The sequence below is a fragment of the Pseudoliparis swirei genome, chromosome 18, assembly GCF_029220125.1.
Source record: "Pseudoliparis swirei isolate HS2019 ecotype Mariana Trench chromosome 18, NWPU_hadal_v1, whole genome shotgun sequence".
In the NCBI taxonomy this organism is placed as follows: Eukaryota; Metazoa; Chordata; class Actinopteri; order Perciformes; family Liparidae; genus Pseudoliparis; species Pseudoliparis swirei.
Window position 1 is genome coordinate 12,406,767 of NC_079405.1, and position 26,542 is coordinate 12,433,308.

At 39.8% G+C, this 26,542-nt stretch overlaps 1 protein-coding gene across 3 annotated transcripts in view; it reads right to left on the reverse strand.

Annotated features, from left to right (window-relative positions):
* The window catches only part of cacna2d2a (calcium channel, voltage-dependent, alpha 2/delta subunit 2a), a 146,883-nt gene that overhangs the window by 103,725 nt on the left and 16,616 nt on the right, over positions 1 to 26,542 (reverse strand). For all 3 annotated transcript variants that reach the window (XM_056436377.1, XM_056436376.1, XM_056436375.1), the window contains exon 3: positions 2,433 to 2,549. In XM_056436377.1, coding sequence (XP_056292352.1) covers positions 2,433 to 2,549 — 117 coding nt within the window. The remainder of the gene's footprint in view (positions 1 to 2,432; positions 2,550 to 26,542) is intronic.

Genomic DNA, 26,542 nt, shown 5'->3' on the forward strand with positions numbered 1-26,542 from the left:
GAAAGAGAGAGCAGACAGGGACATGAAGTGGAGGAGATTAAGACCAGGCAAGGAAAAGAATAAACATTGGGAAGCTTTTGACAAAAACATACTCAGTTTACACAGCCTCCATTTTTGGGGGGCGAAGGGAACATTCAGTGTAAGCCACTTTGACTTTTATTGTTAAAGATACTGATTTTGATATTGGTTGTGTGAAAGCAAGTACACATCACTGTATTAGTTACAGCAAATGAGGATATTATAGCAGAATTGTAGGATATAAAAAGACTCTTTTTGTTCAATCTTTTCTGACTGTTGCAAGCCATAAACTGTATTTCATTCATTGTAATAACCCAAAGAGCGAGCACACACGTGTAAACAAATATAAGCTCACCTACTGGAGCCTTTTCAACCCCTCTCCAAATAAGAGTATTTGAATAATTAAAATGTGTTGCTAATTTGGAAATTAAGGCTAAAGCAACTAAATCCCAAGCGCTAAGAAATGCTTCCCTCACCACTTTATATCAGTAACTGAGTATTCAGTCAATGTGTATTTTCTCATTAGTAATATAAACATGAATTACAACGAATCACCCCAAGCTGTATTTAAATAGGTTGCAGGAGAATAATTTATTTTTGCTTGTACACACACATCAGTGCACAGATACACACACAATTCATTTTGTGTATGTGTGGCAGGGAATATTCAGGACTAAATAACCATTATGGGGTAGAAACCGGCAGAACTGTGCTGAGCGGAGTCTGAGACCTTCTTATCGACAGACTGTAATAAGACATGGCTTTCACTTTTCTCCCTGTATAATGAATAATAACTGCACATTAATGCATCAGCCTACAGTTGTGAATTCATAGTTTTAGTGGGAACAAATTAATCTTAACCTGCCGAAATTAAACATATACCTGGTTAAAGGTTGCATATAATAATGACTCCATATTTCTTAGCATCCCTCATTCCCATTTGCAATTTCCTCAACTGACTCTTTTCCTCTCCTCTCTTCTTTCTTCTTCCCCCCAAACTCTTCCCACCGCCACCCCCCACACACACACTTTTTCTCCCCTTCCCTCCCGCTTGCTGCTCATTTTTAAATCTATGAATTTCTGAACATCATTTTCTTGATTTTTCCACGCCCCAGGGAGACATTCTCATTCCAGCCCCTTCTCTTTTTTCACCTCATTTCCTCCCTCCTGAGTGAATCTCCCAGACAGGATGTGAGGTGACAGTGTTGCCCATAGAGGTTATGGTGGTGGTGTGTGTGTGTGTGTTTGTTTGTGGAGGCAAGTGCAGGGGCTTAAGGTGGATATGGTACTGCCTCCCCTTCTTCAAAAAACCAGGGTTGAAGGGTCAATGCCTTTCCAAATCTAATCCAACACATGACCACGGGAGACGCAGAGTAACGCTGTCTTTCCATTTAGGATCCAAGCTGTGGAATTAACCGTGACCTGGAGAAACTTCTGCTCCTTGGCATGATAGTCCCTAATCCCACAAGACACACATGCTCTTAAAAGATATATACTTTTGCCCCTGTATAAGACTTCAGCTGTCATGAGTGACCATATGTGGGCAGAAACTAAGGGAAGGAACCTGTAAATCAAATCTTTTAGTGATATGCATGTTTTTGAAAGGTAAAATATACATATAAATGCAGGGTAAAGTGATAATGATTTGTCTAAAGCATTACAGCCTAAGCAATTTCAGTGTAGGAGTGAAGATGATCACAGTGATTAAAGGAATAAGTGTGTGTATGGAGATGTGTGTGAAGCTGTATGTGTGTATGTCGGGGTGTGTGCAGCTGTGTGTGTATGTAGATGTGTGTGAAGCTATATGTGTATGTATCTGATTAAAAGTGCCTCACTGCCATTGTGTAAAGAAATAACACATTCAGCTTTAAATAGCAATAATTACTAATTCTAATCAGGTAATTTGGGAATTATATGCTCTCAAAATGTCCTGTAATTTGAAGTGTGAAAACTGTGAGACAGCCTACTAATCAGGGGACAACATTTGTTTTTTTTAATCAACATTTTTAGAATAAATACAAATGCTTCTGTTCTTTATCTCTGATTTTTGAAAATTAAAAGGTTATTGCGTATACTTTTCTCATTTTCCTCCCTGTCAATCAGCTGTTCTGCCTCTCAATCCCCAATATTAAACAAAGAAACAAAAATACAAACTAGTGTTGGGCGAAAACGACAGAGATGACTCTCCAACCATTAGAATTGTATTTAAACAATAATGAGGATTTACATGTACATCAATTTATTTATATGAGATATTATATAAATAAATTGAATAAATAAATAAATACATTTATATAAGATATTGTATAAATAAATTGATGTACATGTAAATCCTCCTTATAGATATTCTTATTGTGTGTGTTGTGCTTTCCAACAATTCTAGTGCATGTTAGTATAAAGGTGCGTTCTCTTACCTCCAGGGCTTTCCTCTTACTGTTGAGCAGCTTGGCGATGTCCCGGGCCACTCGATCCACCAAGTCTTTAGGGTTGTTTCTCTTGATTTCAAACTGGCTCTTCTTCTCATTATAAATCTGCAGAAGAAGAACACAGGGAATTACAGGTCAGATAACCGGAGCCATTAGATTAATTAAGAAGACCACAGAGGAGTGGTTTGATTATTCTCAAGGTAGGACACAAGATGGTACACATTTACTGCTGAGCACGCAGTACGTAGCCTGGCGTTATACCCATAAGCCCCAGCACTGCAGGAGAATTAAACACAGAACAGAGCCCTAATGGCAAAGCACTTAGCTAGCCAGCTGCAGTCTGGCAGTCAGGATCAAATTAAATAAATGCAAACTCCAGCGGATCCCCACTGCTGGGTGAACACCTTGTATCTCCACAATGTTAACTCTTTCGGAACTAGCCTTATTTACAGCGTTGCAAAAACACATTAAAGACTTAATTGAACCGGTTACGGAAGACAACTTTAAACCAAACAGGTCAGAGCATTTCTGCAACCTCTGAAGGACCATAACACCCTTGATAGTGCAAGTAGGAATTACAACAGACTGAAAAACAACAATTAATCAAGCATTCTTACTGGGACATTAGAAGAATTATATCAGGTAGGCCCCAAACAGACACAGCTTTTGAAAACCACAACAACAACAAAAAGTAAGAGAAATGGTTTTGGGATGGCACAAGGGAATGGGATGTTTGCAAAGCAGAGGCAAAACGACAGATGCTTGGACCGCTGACAGAGGAAGGTACTCGGGAGATTAGTCTGGTCCCCCTGGAAGAATTGGTAAGGCTGCTGACTCAGCGGCACCGCCTCTATAGGATCTGTAGTCTACAACAGAGCACCACCCGAGGGATTACCACTTATCCTGCTGCCCTAAGACACCGCAAGACCCAGTTTCACACCATAAAACCATTTTGTACAGTTCTTGTGAAGAAAACCCAGGAAAAGACTGTTGTTGTTGAATATTTTAAAGCAGATATGGTATTTTAAATCTTTTAATTGTGAGGCTTAAATGTTGCATTTACTTAGGTTGTGTGTAGGTAATTTCCTTTTTAGTTTGAGCTATAATAGATTTGCTTCCCCAATCAATCGTTTACTCAAGCAATTACAAACAGTTCAAACTCCACATGGTATGACACAATGTACTTCACAGTAAATAACTACAAAAACAACAAAGCCAAACAAAAAAAAGGATACATTTTGAGCCTTAGTTTAAGTCTGAATAAATGGAGTGTGAAGCCACAGCAGCTAAAGGAAGCCTGCGCTAATGACATTGTACTTGTTGAATGCATCTGATCAGTGTGCAAAATACACGGCATTGGGACGCGGCACATCAAATCTTATCTATAATGTCAAATGCATTTTCTTGTTTAAACTCAAATGAGAAGGAACATAGTAAATGTGACTGACAGGTAGTTGATGTAGCCTGCTGCAGGTACCATCGCTAGCTGTAAATCTACAAAATATACAGGTTAGATGTGTGAAAAAACACATTCTGAACTTCACAGTTCTTGGTTTTGAAGAACTAAGAATTTTTCAGATGTCAATTTCAGCTTCCTGTTGTTATTTCAGCAAGACCCGAGATTGTTTCTTTAATTAACAGCAGGCTGTTAAGGAGCAGGTTGGATTTTCAACATAAATCTGGTTGTGCCACTTCAGCTGCACAACCAGACTTAACCATTTCTTATAAAGGGCCATTCAAATGATCTAAATTCAGATTTGGGGCATACTGTAATTATTATTGTGGGATTGCCTCCACAGTGCTCTCACAATGGTAACGGCTGAGTCAGTGACTAGCAGCTAACGATGCTAACAGCATGAACACAGCCCAGTACTAAGAGATGGAGATTAGCTCGTGTGTAACACATACGGCAACATACGTGCACTAACATGCACGTGTGGCCGGACCGGCTACGTAGTCAAAGCACAGAGAAGTTCACATCCCAACACACTGAGAGGGAGTTATACTTCATTATCTGCTCAGGTACCTTCATATTGCAATGTTTTGTTTGACAGTATATTAATTCATAAATACCTTTCAAAATGTAGCACCTTCAAACAACTAGTAATGCTGGAGACAACCATTTATTTTGGATTTTCACAAATAAGTTCAGGATGAATAAGACAGACAACACATTTTGGCAACAAAGTTTGATGATTACGCAATGGAAAAACAAAATAATGGAGGTAAAAATAAAATTGCAGCACTGCAGTCAATGCCAGTCTCTTGCAGGACCCCTGTTATTGAATGCTGATCAGTTGGGTCTGTTCACAATGAGCAAATCATTGTTTGTGTTTATCATGTAATTAGGTTACGAATCAATTAAACTAGGCTATTATGGCCTTTCAATGACAATCTAGGTGTTTCAGATTCAATACACACTGCAGCACCCACTTCAATTAGATCCCACATGATTGAAATCAGTCTCATTATTGTTCATAAACAAAACATTCTTATACAGTATTTACCAAAGTACCAATGTCTTGATTTGGTATGAAAAATGATGTCTGTTGGATTGATGTGTCGGAGCAATTAGGAAAAGAAAACACCGGCGTCCACACGATCCGTCTCTGTCGAGCCGAAAGCTGGGCAGGCAGCCAGTGGCAGTTTCTCTGCACTGGACCACTGAGCAGGCAAACCTGGCCCCAGAAGCTCAGACCATGCCAACCGAGCACTCGGACGAGATTGCCTGGTGTCTTATTTTGGCCGCCCTCTGAGGGATAAGGCATCCTGCTTAGTTTAAAACAACACTTTAAACTACTTCTCAAAGTGAAACGTGAAGGTGTGATCTGCATACACAATGACGATGAAAAAAAACCATCAGGTGGTTAAATTCTTTTAGTTTTGTTTCTATCAAGTCCTCATGCTGAAGGAGCCATTCATCTGCAATTGAACACACACACACACACACACACACACACACACACACACACACACACACAAAGGAATTAGTCATTACCCTCGGTTCAGAATTATTGGTGCTCATACTTGAGACCAATCATCACATATAGTATTTACACACATGACGTTAATGGATTTACCCTCACATTTGCTCTCCGTTTGAGAGGGCTTTTTCCCAAGGTTGAAAAGGCCATAAATGGAATTTTATTAAACCATAGAACAAGAGCGACGGTTTCTCCGCTCCATTGATGGACGACAAACCCCTGACTCTTTTAAGCAATGCATTTTTCAAGTCGATTTAAAAACCATGTCAAATTTGTTTTTAAATCAATATTCATTCCCTTAATGTGAGGTAGTGCTCTCCGGGCCGGCCTCTCTCCGGAAGATTCATGGCTGTCTCCGGGACATTAAAGGCAGAGCATTCTCTACACTGAGCTTATAAACAAAACGAAGAAGACAAAGACAGAGATCAATAAGACTCATATTGTTTCATGTGTGGAATCCAAAACAAATGTTGTAAGAGAATTCTTTAGGGTAAAAACATGGAATAACGCAACTTCCATTACTTGTCCTGAATTCTCCCCGTATATTTAGGGATTTAAATTCAAATGTGCTGTATACTTGTGAGGTCTCTGCTTCTCTACAGCTTATTGCCCATTCACATGTATGGATCGTGTTCCACATGTTAACATCTTCTGCTGTTTGGACAGAAAATAAAACCACACAGGGCTGAAAAATAATTCAATATTAACATTTGTAATTTTTCAACTTTGTGCCATTTTTTCCATATTGAGATATTATGGATCTGATGTCTGAATGAATTACAAGTTAAATGTCATCACAATCTGTCACAGCATACCATCTTCAATATGTGAAAATATTAAGAATCTCTTTGACTAGAAACATAGAAACAGAACAACTACACACATTTAAATGTTTTACAACATATCATAACATACTGATAAAGATGTCAAAGTTTTTGGGATTATAAATTTGTCCATGTTGCCCACCACTCAATGTACATAAGTCTAACCGGTGAGAGAACGCTATTCAATTCAATTCAGTTTATTTGTATAGCCCAATTTCACAAATTACAAATTTGTCTCGGAGTGCTTTACAATCTGTACACATAGACATCCCTGCCCCAAAACCTCACATCGGACCAGGAAAAACTCCCAAATAACCCTTCAGGGGGGAAAAAAGGGAAGAAACCTTCAGGAGAGCAACAGAGGAGGATCCCTCTCCAGGATGGACAGATGCAATAGATGTAATGTGTACAGAAGGACAGATTTAGAGTTAAAATACATTCAATGAATATGACAGAGTGTATGAATAGTTCATAGTAGGCATATTCCACGATGGAGACCTCCACGATCCATCAGGCAGATGGCGGTAGAGAGGAGGAGTGGGCGGAGTCTCAACAGTGGGCGGAGTCTCAACAGGACAGTGGCGTAGTCAGGAGCAGGAATTCCACGACCCAGACCTCGATGATCCATCAGGCAGATAGGATCTATGCCGTCTCATAGGGTCCGATGACCCCATGAGACGTGAAGTCAAAAGGACTCCAGGGAGAAAGCAGAGTTAGTAACCTAGCAGTGTACTGTATCCTCCTACACAGTGTGTCCTCCTCTCCAGTGACCTGTGTCTACTGTATATCATGTACTGCAACATAAACAGCCCAAATATCAATTTATTTGCCACTGTATGAGAAACACTACGGATGTTTTATTCTTTTTATCACTACATAGACTAATAAAATACAAAAAGAGACAAATAACGATAGATAGTACTGTAGGGTCCTCATCTCTGTGACAGGTTGGCCCATTACAAGCCCCTGTAACGAGCAGATGAGGTTTCTGTCCATTCTGGGAGAAGATTGAGCTGTGCTGTCAACCAGGCAGAGCTCCAGCCCAGAAAGTAGCAGCCGGCCAATGAGCATTAGGTTGGAGGAGCGCTGGGTGCAGACCGACAGCACATGGCAATGCTGGCCACGATAGGAGCTTTAAATCCCCTTTCGCTAGAGGTTGGAGATGAGTGACCATCATCGCTGAAGGGCCACAAGCACATCAGCCTGCCGAAAATTATATTTGAGGGCTTTGGAGCTTGACTCACTCAGGTAATGGGGCAGCTACAGGAAAGGAAGACGAAAAAAGTAGTGCGGCAGGAAACTTCACTGATCATCAAATTCAGTTTTTGAGCAGAGGCAAACCACTTGTAAGTACTTTGGAGAAGAAAAAAAATGCAACTGTAAAAAATTTAAATAAATAGAAGAAATAAAGAAAGATATAATTTTGGTTAATTAAAATGTACAACATTCTTTGGGTAAATTAAGTCTGTAATTGATTATATATCTAATTACACAGTTGTTTGAATAAAAGTACCGTAAACCTACTATCAATTCCAACTACAACTAACTATCATTGGACCTGTTGTACTGCACCTCAAAATGTTACTCATATGCACTTCTTCATAAATGTACTCTGCCCAACTGTATCGCCATCGTAGTGAACGTACACACAACAGAGCAGACATGCTATTCTAAAGGAAACAAAATACTACGCAATGTATTCATTAATTTAGTTGAAAGCCTGTTTTTCCACTCAAAGATATGGTTAAGTCAGATTTACATTATAGAGAAACATCAGCTCTGACAGCATTTTACAATATGAAAAAGAGCGAAATTAAGGAAGAAAAAAAGGATTCAAATAAAATAATGGAGGCGACTGTTTCCTTTCCTTTCTGTAAAGACGAATGCTAATTCATGGATTGGAAAGGCTGCGGAGAGGTGGCTCCGCAGAGTGCCAATGACGACCAATCAAACCTTCTGCTGTTAACACTCACACAGGATACGACAGAAGCTACGATGCCAAATTGCGACCAATATGCTTTATCTGGCAGTCAGGACAGTCAAGCGCACGCTGACAAATCACACACACACACACACACACACACACACAATGAGACATGCAGATGCACACATGCGCAAATTCACATTCACACCCTCAAATACAGTCCATGTCACACAGTCACAATGTCATCATTAGCCATGATGACTGGTTCCAATGTGCCAAGCTCTGAGTGTCACTGTAAACACACAGATGGGAAGACAGAGGGTGGCGAGTCTCCAGAAAATAACTGTAAAATAGTGCTCTGCAGATTGAGCTGGCTCCCAAACCCCAGCCACCACACAAGTCCACTGTACTGCAAGTAATTCCCCGTATGCCTCAACTTCTGTAGCATTGTAAACAAAAAACCTAAACAAACATTGATGTTGAATAAAATGTGGAAAGCAACTTGTGTTATCGCACAAACGTTTGAACTTTTCAAAATGTTCTTCTTGCCTTCAGAGGAAAGCAGAGGAAAGTCAAAACAGTCAAAGCGATAACAAAGGAAAAAGGTTTCTGTCTGCTGCTGCCACTTTATATTAAGACTTATTTGTTGACTTTTTCGCCATTTTTGCTGGTAGTCGTTCGCGTTGATATGATTGTCCTTTCGTCTGGGTCGAAAAGAGGACTGTTATCTCTCTGTGAAGTCAGCCACAATAGGCCGTGTCTGGCTGCTGCAGCACGGAGGTTGACAGAGACAGATGCCACATCATATGGGAATATTAGTGGGCTCCGCAGAGCAGGCCCGGCTTCAACGGGCCCCGGGAAGAGCTTAATAAGAGAGAGCACATAAGGCTCGATAAGACACAAACGCACCAGAAGACTCTCATAGTTCAGGACTGGGAGCCTCCAGAGTCCAGTCAGACGCAGAAAGAGCAGAAACATTGACCGTGTTTACATGCATTCGAATAACTGGCTTAGTCGGACTGAAATCGAATTATCCGTTTCATGTAAACACCTTTGTTCGACTATGTGCGGTCCGACTACGATCCGATTAACACCCCTGGATAACTCGATCCGATCCGGTTGATAATTCGACTATCGCGGCATGTAACGGTGAATTGGATTAGGAACTGGACTTTGCGTCTTTGCGCATGCTTGAGATCCCGCCGCCCTCCTCCCTCCCTCCCTCCCTCCCTCCCTCCCATGTCGTGACCCGGAAGTCGAAAGAGTCGAAAGAGACGATAATGTCACGATTAACATCATGCAAGAATAGTAGAGGGATGTAGCTTCGCCTGGCTCTCTGTTCTCCATCTTTCTCGAAATGTTGATGTTGTTGGTTGTTGTTGGTGGTGGTGAAGAGGTCAAGCGGAAATGGCTGTATCACCACGAGTTGTAATGAAAACAGTGCCACCTATCGTATCGGATATGACATGCTTTCGGCCAATGATTCGAATTACTCACTGCCATGTATATTGGGATAATAGCAGATCCCCCAAAAGATAGCATAGTCCGACTAAAGCAAGATTCGAATTATACCATCATGTAAACGCACTGATTGACTTTTCTATTGTGAAGCTATGGTGTCCCGGGGAGATGTTCTGTCCCAATGACACAGAGGAGAAGAAGAGACAGATGACCGTGTCAGTAATGAGCAAGTTGTATACGGCTAATCTGCCACCTGCTTTGATGGCATGTGCGCACTGAGAGTCAGTGAGTACATGTCTACCACACTTGGGACTGCATCATGTCAAAAAACATAGTCTACAATCCATGTGATGTGTGACGTGTGATTCAGCAGCCAAAACAATAACTGATAGCTGCCTGATTTGCATTTTGCTTTTCTCAAGGTTTCATTTTGCTTTTTCTTCAGTGAAGAATTAATTGTCACTCATTAATTAATGTTAATGGCTCGAATGTGCAACTTAGCAACTGGAACTAGGCAAGTCTGTTGAGCTTTGGATTTCTCCACATGTCGAAGCAAGGGGATCTGCATTTTGAGTGGTGGTGGCGGGTGTTGTTTTCTTTTCTTTAGAATTTCTAAAAAACAAATAGCAAAAGTGTGAGATATGGATCAGCTAATTGTTAATCCAAAATCTGATTGTTAATCTAACATCTAACATGAACTGCAGTCGTGTTCATGTTCGGCTACTTTACGAACAAACTCGGTTACATTAGGTTACAGGTTACGTAACGCACACAGGTAGCATTTCCTTACAGTATTTTACAGCACATCCCGAGCCAGACTGTGGTCCGTGATAGTTTACTCTCCAGCAACCACAGCCAACGTCACCAGATATAATGTGATTGGTTAACCCATATCCTAAAAGCCTCTTCTCTTCTAACATTAAGCATGAAATAAGCTCAACAGAGTTATGTTACAATAGTCCGAGTATATTTGTTTTTTTAAATGGGTCATTAACTGGTAAAGATGCTGGGTTTCTTTACCGTACATGCCGCTTTGGCTTCAGTCTTTCAGTTAGGGCTGCAACTAATGATTATTTTAATAATAATTCTATTATTATTTTAATAATATCATGTAGAGTATGTTCAATACCAGAAAGGAAAGCTTGACATGCAACAGTGACTATGAGGTGTGGAGCTAAATGAACAGTTAATCATACTCACACACAACTGTGCCAGCTAGAACAACTAATTGCAAAATGACAACTATTCACAAGGCTGAGATATCCAAGTTCTTGCTGGTTAATCTTGCAAATATGGACTGAAAAAAAAATCAATAGAAAGCCACGAACAGAACATGTAAAAGACATAGACATAATTCTCTCATAGTCTCAGAGGCAACACAGAGTAACTCAGAGCTCGCTGCATCCGGGGACTCATCACAGAAAACAAAGGCTGGACTAAATATTTACATACACCCCTTGGGGAGAGTTGGAGATTAAAAGGGAAGAGAGAAAGAAACAAAAAGATGACATGGAGGGGGGGGGGGGGGGGGGTATGATGGGTTGGCTTCTGTTACATTATCAGAGGGATTGTCCACTGGTGATACAAACAGATCTGAACAAAGAAAAACATTATTTACATGTACACGATCACAAGCGCACACACGTGAACAAACGCCCCACAGAGACAGGACTTTGCATACACTCAACATCGTCTAATCTGCTCCTCTCTGAAATAGCGTTTTCACCTGCAGGTGCTGTATGGTCTCATTCAAATGTAATCAGTGAAGTTAAAATTGCTGTCTCCACTGCTTCACTGCAACTCACCAACATCCTAAGTGATGTGATTATCATCTTCTTCCAGATCTCACTTGTGTCACATTATACAAGATCTAGAGGCTGTTCGACGTGCTTGTAATTCTAATTTTAGTGATTGCCACGTCTTGAAGATTCGAATCAAACAGCCAGAACTGATTCATCCTCGTAGGCCAGTTTAACTGACCAAGTGACAATAAAAACTGACCTTGAACACTGTGTCTTACATCACGGATCCACCTCTTCTCCCAAACGAGCTGATCAAATAATCTGACTCACCTCGCAGATGAAGCATGCCAATCTGATAGTGTGAGGGGGGTATTTACTATGCCAAGCCACAGACGGTGCAAACCAACAGGCAAACAAGACCAGCTGGACAGATGGAACCCACAGTGATCTTTTAACTTCCCAGTTTCTGTATATATTCATTAATTAGACCTGTCAGCAGAAGCAAAGGGCCGTGGAGAAGTAGGGAGCGATTCCAGGATTTAACAGCACTAGCTCGATGAAATCCATCCAGAAGGTTAGCAACTATCGGAGAGAAGGATTCATAGTAAGGGACTTGTTGGTGAGAGGAAGGACCAAGGGATATGTTGGGCAGCCTCGCCCGGTTCCCCTCCTCCCTTCCATCCTCAGTCAGGGTATTTGTCTTTTAGACAGAGATAAACTGCAACCTTTGTCTTAACTTGCTGATGGTAGGGAATTGTTTTCCCCTTCTACTAGGTTTTGTCAAATAGGCAGCCGAAAAAATATCCTCCCTAGAATTCTTCCCCCTACTATGTTTCTTATTTTCTTGACTTCATCCACCCCTCCCCATCCTAGCGCTTATTCAATACTTTATGTAGCTCTAAAACTGCCCGTACAGAGACAGTAATGTCTCAGACAGTTAGCAAACAGACAGTTAGCAAATATACTATCAACCAAATTTCATCCCCCATCCCACCACATTAAATTACAGCAGTAGCAAAATAATACGTGATGAATGCTCGTCTATGTGTGTGTAAGTTTGTAAGCATGAATCTTATTTCTGGGGACATGTGTGCTCCTTGTTTCTGTATCTAAAATACCTCTAATGTGTGAAACTGTGCGTGTGCATTTGAATGGGCCGTGGAGGTCCTCCTGCTGAGGAGACAGAGCCCCAGGGGGTTCTCTCTCTGTGGCGTCTCCTCCACTTCCTCCTCATTTGACTAATTACTGCGCCACTTCTACGCGACTGATGAAGCCTTGGCACCTGTCCATCAGCCTAACTGTGAGCTTAGCTGTATTGATACACATGGCTAGCCAAACCCTGTCTCATCCTGTGCTCTTCTAGTTTTAAAAATGACATGACAAAATAAATAGGTCTTCAAAGAAGAACTCTCCTTCTCTTTGAGAAGCATATTGTAGAGTGCAGTCTCTTGAAAATATAAAAGCTAAGACAGTGTTTTCAATTTATTGTGTTTTTATATAATCAATGTCAAATTGCGTTACTGCCCACACTCATAATGTTGGTCGAATTCACGCGTGCCAGACAGTAAAGGCACGGCTGCTCTTTCACGCCATCTGTCTGTCTGTCCTCTTCATCAGCTCATAACCTCATCATCCTTTACACGGACGCTAAAGCTCTCCCACCCTCTCTGCTAAGCTTTAGCAACTACATTTCATGCTATTTTTGTCTTTCTGTTTTCACTGTGTTGGATAGGATATTTAAAAAATACTGCTTCTCCGGCAGCCTTACTACTCCTGTAAACTCTGTAAATAAGACGAGTCATCTTAAATCTCCCCCGCTAAGTTCCCTCTGGTAGAGCATCAGTAAATATAACATGGATAATGAACTCAGAGTAAGCAACGTGCAGAGCCGGAGACAGCCAAGCTTGGATCAGTTATAATTTAGAGAAGAGACTTCTTAGAGGTATCAGAGCAGCAACGGTCAATAAGGTGTTATTATATATTTCAAATGGGGGGGGGGGGGGGATAGCATGTGTAAGATGCACAGCAGTGGAATATAGTGCTTATTATCGAAACATGCTTTGTTGAACAGAGCTACACAGGAAACATACTGTCTTAATCCCCTGTCATCCAAATTAACTTGGACAGTGCATTTTTTAGATTCTAAAAGTATGTTGCTTTCCTTCAATTTGGGGTGCAGTGCTTTGCTCAAGGCCAGGTGAACCTTGGGAATTGGACCACCAACCTTCGGAAGAAGAGATGATCCATTCAACCGCCTGGACAACAGCAAACAAACACTTCATCTAGAAGCAATCTGGTACATTGCTTTTGTTTCAAAGGAGCAATGTTTGTTTTTGAAAATTCGGGATAAAAAGAAAAGGCCAGAAGTAAATTATCTAATTTCTAAAGGTAAATTAATATTTTAGGATTCAACTTTAGATATTCTAAAGCAGAAACACATTAACCGGTTAAGTTTTTCTCTCCAGTTAACACATTTATAAAGCAGAATCACATAGAATATATAAATGTTGGCTTTGAAGTATCTCTCAAATGTATATCAGATAAAAAAAATGTAACATGGTGTCTAAATGTAACAAATCACAAGTTGAAGTTAAGTCTGACTCTGCAAACCTGAGTGACAGTCGCTATGACAGCCATTTTGCTCTGGCCCACTTATCTCTGTCTTACTACAGGCAGAACAGAGCAGAGAGGGAGGAATCAAAAGACAATTTAAACCCACAGTGCAGATTACATTTCAAACCTCTCAGACTGAATATTTAACCCTCTTGCCTTTCGATAAGCGATAGGGGGATTTTCACTGACTCAGGAACTCAATTTAACCTCCCCTCTGAGAGATGAGGCTGCCGAAACGTCCTATAGGCTTGCCCTTGGTGATGGCCGAAGCCCTTCCTCCCTCCTCCCCACTGTCTGAAGCTAACAGTGGCTGTCTGCTTGGCCTGATAGAGAGCGGCTCCATGCTAAGTCATTACACACAGAGCACAGCCTAATTACACACAGGCAGCCCCCCCATGTCACCTGCCAACAGGGTCACTGCTCTTAGAAGTGACGGCACTAAAAGAACAGCTATACAAACCCTGGTTGAAAGATAAGGGACTAAGGGGGCGTCTTCCGGGTGCCATGTGTATGCTTTTGCCCTCTACAACCATGCTGAGAGATGTCGGCTTCATCCTCGTTCTTTACCTCCAAAGATGTGGAATCTCTAACAGGTTTGCAACGACACCCTGGACGATCTCTCAGTGGAAGGAGTGTTGTTCTCCATATTGAACATCACTGGGACACTTTTGCAGCATGCCAATTCCTGCCAAACTGGCTGTTTCCATGGAAACGTAGCACTTAATGACCGATAACAGAGAACGACCTGGAAAAAAAGAAAGAAAGCGAGAGTTGAGAGCGCGAGAGAAAGAAAAGGACACTGACAGAGCGAGATGGGGAGAGAAAGACGGAGATCTTGTGGAACAAAAGAAGCAATTTAGTATCAGAGGACAGCGTGAAGCCTGATTATGTCGTCAGTGTAAATGATCATTAATTTCCTTCTGTCCAGCGGGGCCAAATTAATGCCTCCCCATTCTGCGTGGTAGAAAGAGAGCCAGGGCTTAACCACTCCACTGATTACAACCACATCCATTGCCTTAATAAAATACCAAACATGAGCCACACCAACACCCACAAATGGATTACAAAATATATACTTTATTAGCACAATATGTATTATTGCTCAACTTCATTAACCCAAACAATATTTTGTTTTAAATAAACTCAACAATCAAAAATAAAAACGATAAAATAACATGAGCTTCCAGTCCACTTAACTGACATTATAAATTAAATAGGCATGTCCATGTATGACATATAATGTCAGGATGTATTAATCCCTAAAATTTTAAATGAAAACATGTATGTTTTTTTATGTTTAATGTGTATCTGTTCTATTTGGTAGTAAGCCTGTAATGTCTCCAATATGTGTAAACTCCTTTATTATATCAAACTGATATTCAATGCAACCATAGTTTTCATTCCAATGAGCAGCGTGAAGAAAATGAACAGCAGGAAAGAGAAAATACAATACAATTTCCCACATTGTGTTAAAGCAGGCTACTGTGTCATTCTCGTAACTAATACAATAAATTCAATCATATTAGATTTACAGCAAAAGTATTTTTTGGTTCAACAACATTTTTGAGCATGGTGTGTCCAAGTCTTGCTTGCCAAGGATAATACTTCCTCTAAGTGCAACTTTACTATTTAAATATGTTTCATAATTGGACAGTTGTGTGCAACAGATGTCAAACCCTCACTCCACAGACTCCAGATCAGAGGTCAAATGCCCTTTGTTATCAGACATCAGATGAAAACGAACACACAAACAATGTGTGGTGCTGCTTTGATGTCTCCCAGCAGAGCTTGCTGGTTTCCACATAACTGGGTCAGATTCCTCTCATCAGGACCAGCATGCTGTTTGGCAGCTGAAAGCCCTCAATTTTACTCCTCTTTGCATGCAGATCTGATATTCATAAGCAAGCAATTTTACATCCATTAAACCTGCAAGTAAAAACAGTGTCACATGGATCAGGTTCATTAACGAAAACATTATACAGTATATATATATATATATATATATATATATATATTTGTATATTTCTGTTTTTAAAACTGCAGAAGATGGTGAAACACTCATTTTCAAAATTTACCATTTCCTAAATCTAGCAGTTAACCAAGGAAAATATGTTAGCTAAAGGAGGCCAACTTAAACAAGGCTTAGGCAGCGATCTAAAATAACAATGTACTGGAGCAGTCGTTTTAGCTTATATATACACACACACACACAACCACACACACACACACACACACACACATACACCTAATAAAAAACATTGAAAAATGTGCACCCTTCGACTGTTATGGTAGTTTTGCATTTGAAAAAATGCAAAAAGAAAACTCTAATAAAGCTTTTCCTTTTAAGCAGTTATTTAATGTATTAAGTTTAAAAAATGATTTTCCAAAGATAAATTCTACCGTAAGATGAACATATTTTGCTTTGTAACAGATGATACTATAGTTGCCTTGACTACTTTAGATAAGTTCAAGGTATTGTAACTGATTACAGTGTAAAGGTACTCATGTTGGATGTTTAGTAAGTAAAACGAGTATTATCAAAGTATTTCAGTAACAAAATACTTTTGTAAAGCTGTCTTCCTCATTCAGTATAATTCACACTTCTGGCATATACACTTTAATGAGTCCAAACTGCAGCTAAACTCGTAAATCACTTATAATATATTCACATTTTCATAAATCTCCACACTCACATGCCTATAAATACAGGCTTCTAAAACCAGAAGTGTAGAATTGAAAGAAATAGTTATGGACAAACTAGTATTGATCATTTATTTAAATTCTGCATATCAACCCAATCTGAATTTTCTTTTATGAAATTCATGAGTTTACCAATCAGAAGCAAGCAGGACAAATATGGTGCTCAAACTCCTTGTTCGGAAAACCGACATAAGAGGCAACATCTCAAGCTCTTGTTTCCTTTTGTCAGCCTGACAATTTTGACACTACAGCAAAAAAAAATCTATTTTCATGAGGCAATATTTCTTGCCATATTCTTTTCAACCAAAACACAATTTTGACGAGAGACAGTTGAGAACAACAAATTCACAGCGGCAGAGACGGCTTCAGTCCTCCAAGGTTGTGTGGCATAAACAAAGACAACAATTAAGAAGGCTGTCAATCAGCATTTGTTTTAAGTGTGTGACTGCATGTTCAAGGCATTGATTGTTACACAGGCTGCTCTTTGAAAAGCTATACAATCACATTATTAAAATAGAGACCAATACAGAGCCTTCATACAACACACAAACATGCCAGGTCCCAACGCCGACTTCCTACTTGTAAAAAACAAGCAAAAACACATAAAACAGACCCTGAGTTATGAGTGTGTCTTCATCTGTAGTCTTATATTTCACAATAAAGCACTGCTGTAATTAGGGCTGTACCGAATGGTTGGAAGCTTTGAAGCGCCATTCATAACGTTGATATTCCAATTCTAAATCAATATTCGAATCCTGGGCAGTTTCTTTTTTCTTTTTGCATTTTTGATTCATTCTGTTTAAACCCAGTATTTCTGCACAACTCAGTGTATCCCCGACGTTGATTCTGCAGCGGAGAGCGGTAATCATTAATATCCTCAGCTCTAACGTTTCACTGCTTAAAGGCAGATTTATAGAACACGTAACTTGCAATCCCCCCGGGAAGCGTCTCTCCACAGACACCTGGCCGCTCCGAGTACAGGACAGATAGAGACAGGTATGGATAAGCTCATTTAGTCTGAATGACGTCAAACTCAAAAACCTCAATAGAAATGTTTTAATGTCTAATCGGTATGGCCTTAGAAGCCTGTATTATAGAATCCCATTTATTATAAATCATGAGAATTAAAAGAGTATATATATTGTTCTACAAAAGGCAAAATAATCCACAGCTATTTGAATTTGGGTCACCAAAACATTCACTATGAGAATCCGTGGATCAGAACATTGACCATAGTATGTATCATGAAAAAAATAACAACCCCCGTAGCTTGGCATAGAGCTGCAGAGACGTACTGATAAAAGATCGTCATTTATGCCTCATGCGTACGCTCGAGTGTTTGTGTCAAAAATATTTGAGGCAGAGGTACCGTGAACCAGTCTGACTGATGGCTGAAAAGAATGATCCTCTTTAGAGCGAGAAAGTTTCCGCTTCGATGCATACATTTGTAAAAAGCTACAGTACAAAGGAAACTGTTTCATAAAATTGTATTTTATCAAGCTGTAAGTTTCAATTTCCACTTTAGTGAGTCTGTCACTGTGGTTTCTTTATGTCTGTGAGAGAAAAAAGGCGACACAAAAGTCTGACTGTGGCTTTTGTACCTGAGTAGCATATTTCCATACACTAGATAAAGTCTCTCTTACTGCAGGATAATGGGGAGCAGAATGTGTCCATTTGAACACAATGAAGACTGAGGTAATATCAACCAGTTACGTGTCTCAATTGGTCTCCAGTTTCAGGCCAATTGACATTTAAAAGAGTTCACCAGCATTTCAGAGAGAACATAAAAACAATCAAGAACAAATAACTGAATAGTAGCCTGATGCTTTTTAGCATGTTTTTGTTTGTACATACCAGTTTGATTAATTGTGAGTACTCTGGGGGTTCAATTCAAACCAACAGGTCCATTTTTACAAGAATGTTAACTTCTATATTTATATGTGTGTGCATAATTCATATGCCAGCAAGTAAATGCAAAAGAACAGTATGAGTTACATCCATGCAAGAAACCTCTAATTACAGTTTTGAATTGGAATTTAAATGGATGCTAATGGGTTGAAAAGGTCCCTCAATTATTTTAAACAAGTAAAAATAGTCTGCTGGCAAACTATTGCTTTAGTGGGATTTATTTTAGAGTATGTCATTTAGACAGAAAGAGAAGTGCACAGTTGACCTCAGACTTGGCTTTAAACTCAGAGTCTGTAGAGTTTACTCATAGATAGAGCCGTGACTAAAAGCTGCTAATTTGAGTGCTGCAGTCCCCTAGATACAGAGAGACTCTGCGGACACATGCCTTTTGAGTCAATAGTGGACCATATCTTAAATCCCAATGAAATTTTAAAAAACACAATTCCACGGTTTTATTATGTGTCCTTGTGTTAATTGTTCATATATCTGTCATATAGCAATATGTATAAAATGAAGTATCGGAGTATATTAACATTTGACTCCTCATCAGATCTCCTTCTGTTCTATTCAGTTTCATGGTTTCAAATGTTTGATGACTCATCCTGCACTCAGGGGCCGTGACAACCGACTAGCTAGCCACACGGGTCATACAGAACTGCACTCTGTAGCAAACAGAGCAATGTGGAGGGATAAAAGAGAAGTTTGTTTGGGTACAAGTAGGCTAAAGGGTTTTTAGGGGTATGGTGGGACACACAAATCGGTTCAGAATATACCTCTGTTTTGGGGTCATGGGTCACCACGTTTTTAATACAATAGGGAAAGAAAAATCAAGAAAATTACTTTTTTTCATTTATTTTGAAAAGTCTAAACATTTAACAGTTGCTCATTGGCCATAATTCTTGCTTTAACAGTAAAGGCACACAAATCCTGGCATATTGCCAATAAGTAAAGTGAACAAATTAATAGAAATGTCTGTGCTGTTATATAATGTAACTCAATTCCCCCCGGGGATCAATTAAGTCTCTCTGATTCTGATTCTGTAAGGCTCCATCATCAGACTAAGGCCTGTTGGTAATTCCTAAACTGGGATGTAATCTATCTTGTGTATATAGGCCAAGAAAACAGGACTGACTAAAATGCTTGGAGGCACATTGTAGCGGGCTCAAGCACTTTGACCATATTATTTAATTCTGTATTGTCTATGATCAAGTGTATCCACAGATATACCCAATTTCAGTTGAATAGTCGGCACACAGTTTGCCACAAATTGTTGCCCATTGAGCTTAGCTTTAGGCCGGCTGCTGAAAACAAATGGTGCGCTGTTGTAGTCGACATAAACAACTGTATGGATGTATCGAATGGATGTCGCATACACAACCGACCATCCTGTACCTGTACAGTGTTGCAGTGAAAAGAGTCAGTTGAAAAATCAATTGGGCCAAGTTTCACTTTTATCATCATGAACAGGTGAGGGAGGTATATCAATATATATATATATACACAGGGCTTGTGTGTGTGTGTGTGTGTGTGTGTGTGTGTGTGTGTGTGTGTGTGTGTGTGTGTGTGTGTATGTGTGTCTGTGTCTTTGTGTGTTTGTGTGTGTGTGGCTCTGTATTGCACTTAATTCCAAACCCACCAACTCTTAGCAGTCCAATCAAATGCGAAGAATTTGTCACAGGACACGAATTCCATTTCACTGGATTTTAAAGGCATAAGAGCCTCAGAAAAGCCAGTGACTTACAGTCTGTTTGAAAATAGACATGTGTGGACATGGTTAGGGAAAAAGGGGCAGCTGATAATGCAGCTTATAAATCTGTGTGTTATGAGCTCATGTCGCCGTCATCCAAACAGAACTCACAACTCCAGACATTTAAGAGTGAATTTAATGACGTACCCTGAAGCCCCTTCAGGGGTTAACATCATCGAGAGATAAGACTGTTCTCAATACATACAAATCAACGACTGAGCTACCTTCGATGCCAAAATATGTTCACAAATACAGTACATTTACGAGCAAAAAAAAGATTTCATTGTCACAACCGAACATATTTCCTCCTTCTTTATGAAACAACCATAACTCAAACTTTTTCTCATACACCTAAACTCCACACAGGTGCACATGGGCACCAACACACACCTCCCTACACTCGTGTATCCTTGAGTCCGTATTACATTTTGAGGCTCAATCAGTCCTGGATGGACTGTTTATCTTCCTCATTTGATGCTAAATCCTATCCAATACAAACAGCTTTATCCCCTTTTCCCGCTCTGCAGACCTGTAACATAATCTTTATCTGGAGCAGCTACAAACATGCACACAGTGTACACAAACACCAAGATCAGTTCAGCTGAGTGCAACTGAATAATTCAAACAGGGAAAATGTACAGGAAGCCTTCATTATGGGCAGAGACAAATGTTCTTTTCAGGATGGTACGAGAACTACGGGACAGATCTGAACTGAAATGCCACCTTATAAGCAAAGACCAATACATAATAAATCACTCTAAAATCACTCTGCAAAGCTATAATTGCTTTTTGCCAGACTCTAAAAACATGTGATGAATCATTTGACAGATACAGTTAAGTTCCTGACCCAATGTCTCTTTTCATGAATCATAGCCCAATTAGATAATCCACAATTCTTATTAGTTTCATGTAGAAACTATGGTTGAAAACAATTGTTATCTCCAAGAGGCAACTCACACTGAAATGATCTAGATTCATAAATAGCATAACATAATGTCAAAATGTGTATTTTTGATATGTCAGTGGTCCCTTTAAGTTGAAAGACAAAAAAATGAACAAAAGTTGAACTGATGAGGGACCGCAAATGAAGATTATTTTATTAACTACATTTATAAAGTTTAAAAAACAGAACTGTGCACTGCGGATCCGTCCAGTGACAGAAAAACATTCTACAAATACACTTCATACATTTGTCAATGCAACCGTCAGTGACCACTGGATGGGTCTTTAGCCATTTTAAAGAAGTGGCCGATAAAGTCTAAAGCTCCAGATAAGGCAAGTAAGGGACCTTGAGTTGCGATTGCTTTGGTCAAGAACCGTCAGCCTAAAACTTCATCATTCAGTTTGTGCTTGTAGCGCCAACCTGAGGCCTAGAGTTATGTTTCATCTATTGTGGTTTGTGTGGACCTGATTTCACAAGCACTAGTGAAACAATGTGAAGAAAAAATTCAACACACATATTCTAGACATAACAAACTCTACTCATGTACAATGTGAAAAAAAATTAAGTTATATTTTGTTTAAAGAGCATCCACTTGTTTAAAGTTATTTAACCTCTATTTAACAGCTTTAACAGCTATTTTTGTGTTGTTGTGTGTGCGTGGGTTAATGGCTGTGTATATATGCTTACAATACTTTCCATACAAGTGCGAGAGTGCATAGACACAGTATGTGGGTATATTTGTATTACCAGTGGTCCTATTCACTTCAATAGACAATCATAGACTCAGATTATGTGTATTTCAGATGATGGTATGCTTAATAACCACAAGAAACTAGATCTGACTAGTATTTATACAGGAGAGTGTGTATGTGTGTGGGTGCAGGTAACACTGTATCAGTGGATTACTGAACAACCTCTAGAGGAGACAATAAGAGGCTGCTAGGGGGAGGAGAGAGGATAGGACAGATTAATGAAATATGAATGTGTTTACTGAATAGCTGTCATGGCAGCCTACTGATGACTGGAAAATGTTAAAAATAAACTCCGATGGCTTCCCTCACCTACACTGCAACGACCCCATCTTCAGACACCACTCTAATCAGCATACAACTCATCCCATTCACAATCACCCGCAGAAATGATCATCATCACGTTCTTCGTCACCATTCCCATCCTCGCCATCGACGCCTGTTCGTCTACATTATCGCTTTCATCGTGCATAAGAATCATAGCGCTGCAGGAAATTGAAGTTGGCCAGATCAATAAATACAATATAAAAATTAAATTAGCTGCCAAGATGAGGTGAACATGTGAAAATTTGTGTTTGAAGCAAAGGCAATGCTATCTCCTCAAAACAATCAAAAAACGCAATTTGGACAGAGCAAAAAACAATATGGTAAAGGTGGCCCCCGCTTCCTGTTATGGATTTGAAAGTTAGTTAAAAGAGGTGAGGCACATATGCTTTGATGTGTGTGTGTGTGTGTGTGTGTGTGTGTGCGTGTGTGGGTCTGGGTGTGTTTGAGACCATGACATCATTTCTGCAGTGTCTAATCAAGGAAAATTGGACCAGGCTTTTGCAAGAGGACTGTAATGGAAACACGATTGACCTGCTTTAATAAGAAACACATGATACCTGCCCTTTACCCACACTTTTTTCAGAGACACAGAACACTTTCACTACACCTGCGACAACAAACGTCTTCACCACCTGCAAACAGATCCGAATGTATTCCTGCTCTTTTGAAGTTGTATCTTTTCTCAGTGAAGGATGGCGATTCGGGGCATGGCAAAACTCCATCTGGTCGTTTCAATATGAATGGGCATGTAAGTTTGGTGCTGCTGGAGCAGCCGAGATGTGAAATTGAGGATGGCATGCAGAGCGGCCCCGACACGCAGGGTTAATTCAAACTGCCTTTGATGTCCGTCTGTGTGTGAAATGAGCTGCTGGTACAGAGTTCGCAAAAACAAACACATACACGGCCGCGCGCGCAGATACACGTGTTTTAATCATCACACCGAACACCTCACGAGACCACTTATGTAGCCACGTGAATGCAAACACACAGGAAACACCAAATACTGTATAACACCAAACCACAGATGAAAGCTCAACTTTACTGTGTCAGTGAGTCTTAAATCCATTGCACTATTCATGATTTTACTCCTGAGCATCCCCAAAAAAATCCCTTCCATGCCATCCACATCCACATGACAATGGAAGCTGAGCTGCCTGGAGGCAAAAACACACTGCTGGCTGACACACACAATACCTATGTAAAGCAGACTGGAATTTAAACATATCTCAATGATTGAAGTTCTCAGAAGTCGGTAACCTTCTTCATTGTTTTTTTTCTCAAACGCTAAAATGATTGATTTCTGCATTCCCAAAGTTCAAAATCCACCTAGTTTATACATATGCAGTCAATAATGAGAATATATGCATTTAGCTTGAATTAAATTAGATTTGACAGTGCCATTTACAAATAAATGCCGAGTGATAAAAAGTATAGTGCTGATGCTAATTTACCTTTTAGAACTACTAAAACAATGGAGCATCACATCTCAACTGGCAAAAGAAAAAAGAAGTCTGAGTGCCAGAATTATTAATAAACCAACTTGGATTACTGGTCAAGCTGTTAAATTAAAAGTCTGGCAATTATAAAAGGCCAAACCTACCCATGAATATCAACAATAAGCTTGTGTAACAATCAGTTATTGATTTGTTTTTTGTGGTAGCATACCTTTAAATAATTTGAAAGTTAAGCTATTATTAAAATCGCACAGCAGCATTAACAATATGCCCAATTCAGAAAAAGCTGCTCAACAGATTGACGAGGATACAAGTGATAACGAGCTTTAGTTTGAAAAAAGGTAAACTAAGGTATTGGGGTTGTTAAAATGTTTTTCATTATCTTGCAGTTTGACTTTAAAAGAACATCATTACCGCTGATTCTACATGTGTTTTGTGTTTCAGTCTATAGTCAGTCCAAAGTATAATATTGAGTTTTAGGCATTTTACTACAACGATCAATACTTTAATCATCTGTCTCCAGCCATCGATGGGAACGAATACAGTGTGGCTGTGTTTGTTGACTTGGCAAAGGCTTTTGATTCTGTGGACCACATCATTCTGCTTGATAGGCTCAAAGACATTGGTCTTTCCGAGGGTGATCTGGCATGGTTTTACAGCTATTTATCCGGACCTGTGAGAGCCAAGGGTTACCCATCTGTCCCTGTCCAGGGGTGTTCCTGAAGTATCCATTCTAGGTCCAACATTATAACAAATCTGCATAAACAACGGTACTCTTACATCCATTTGTATGATGACGACACCATCTTGTACACAAATAGCTCTTTCCCGAACACCGGTTCTGACTTCCCTGCAGCACAGCTTCAATAGTGCCCACAATTTATGCAAGAGCAACTTCATCAACATGGTTCTTCTAAAGGTCTGCACCGCCTTTGACTTCTTCTCTTTCCAGTTCGCTGCTCCAAGCAACTGGAATGAGTTGCAAAAGAAGCTAACATTCCACATCCTCATTCATTAGACACATAACTCATGAGAAACAATCTCACTCATCACTGCAACTGCTTATGAATTTAATTTTCCAGGAACAATGTTTGTTTTTATATATTGTACATATTATGATGTTGTAATCTTTGTATGACATTGCTTGAGATGGTAGTTTTTTGTTCCTTTTTGGCCAAGTTGTCATTGCAAATAAGAGCGTGTTCTAAATTGACTCTTCAAGTGAATTGAAGGTAAAAAATAAAAATTGGACACACTATTGGATGTACACTTATGCAACTCCTTTAAAATTACTTTTATATTCTATTAGTTTGTATGGCTGCTCTTTCTTAGTGGATTAGTCGGTCATTCTTGTCTTAGTCTACTAGGATTTCCTCAATTGATTTTTACAGTTTTTTCATGCTGGATGATATATTTTCCAATAAACGTACAGGTATATCTCTGGTAAACACAAGATTTAAAGTGGAAACTCTGTCTGTCAATGTATTCACCTAATCGTTCAGAGTGGTAATTGACGAGGAATTTCTTTGGTCAAGGTCAGCCCGACTGATTTGTTTTACCAAATATGTTTTGAGGGAAAGCTAGCTGATGCCTGGATTACTGTACATTCACTGGCATTGCTTTTTCCATGAAAAGTAAGCGCTACTATGTTGTACCATACACAATTAGTTGGGAGGTAGTTGGGGTGGGTGGTTGGTTTACAAACTACAGCACTTTGGCACTATGTTGATATTGGAGTTTACATCCTGAATCCTGAGTGTGGTTCTGTGAACATTTCCATTCTCGTGCTTCAACTCAAACGTTTAACTCAGACCAATGTTGTTCCCCACAGTGTTTTTGTTCTTAGACATTATCATAAAAACATAAATCATGCTTTAGGTGGTTTTATAAATAAATGAAAATGTTGCAGAGAGGCTAATACTTAAATTTCCTCATTACGTTTATGTTTCCATAAAATCCTCAGTCAGATAACAATACTGTTGAAAATTAGTGGTAAACAACTGTCATTTCCAGAAGGAAGGGTTGGTACACTGACTGGACGAAACTGTATGAGTTGGCAAATATATGTGTGCATGATTGCACATGTGTGAGTACTGTATATGTGTAATGCAGCGACTGGAGTGGGGGAGCACAAATCACATCAGACAACGAAGCCCTGGGAAAAGGGCCATAGGCAGAGATGAGAGTGAGTCTAGATCGAAGCCCAAGAAGAAGGTTGATAGACTGTGAAGGGGGGGGGGGGGTGTTTTAAATAAAAGATATGTAGGTAGCCCTTCCGAAGACCTCTCTCTGATGGCAGTAGAGAGATCAAAAATGTTAAAGTTTTTCTCGGTCTTCCATAGAAACGTGGCGTTTGAGAACCACCCACTGCTGAGTCAAGCCAATTAAAGTTTTTCAGAACTGTGACCAATCAAACGCAGACTCGTGCAGTTGGAGGAGGGAGAGAAGAAGAGGAGGACAAAACCTCTGAGACTCCAGCGCACCGAAACTCTCTCACATTCACAAACAAACAGCCATAAAAAAAAATTAATACATTTTGTTCACAATGGAAACTAAACGCCACTTCACACATAGAGAAGCACTCCCTCTGCGGTGGAATGAATAAAGCACTTCACACCTGGAAGTTTCTAGGGCATCACGCCACTCTACATTACCACTGCAACCCACTCAGGGAGCTGTACCTGTTTTTTCTCTCTCTGTCAAGCACAGATAGTACCAAAGA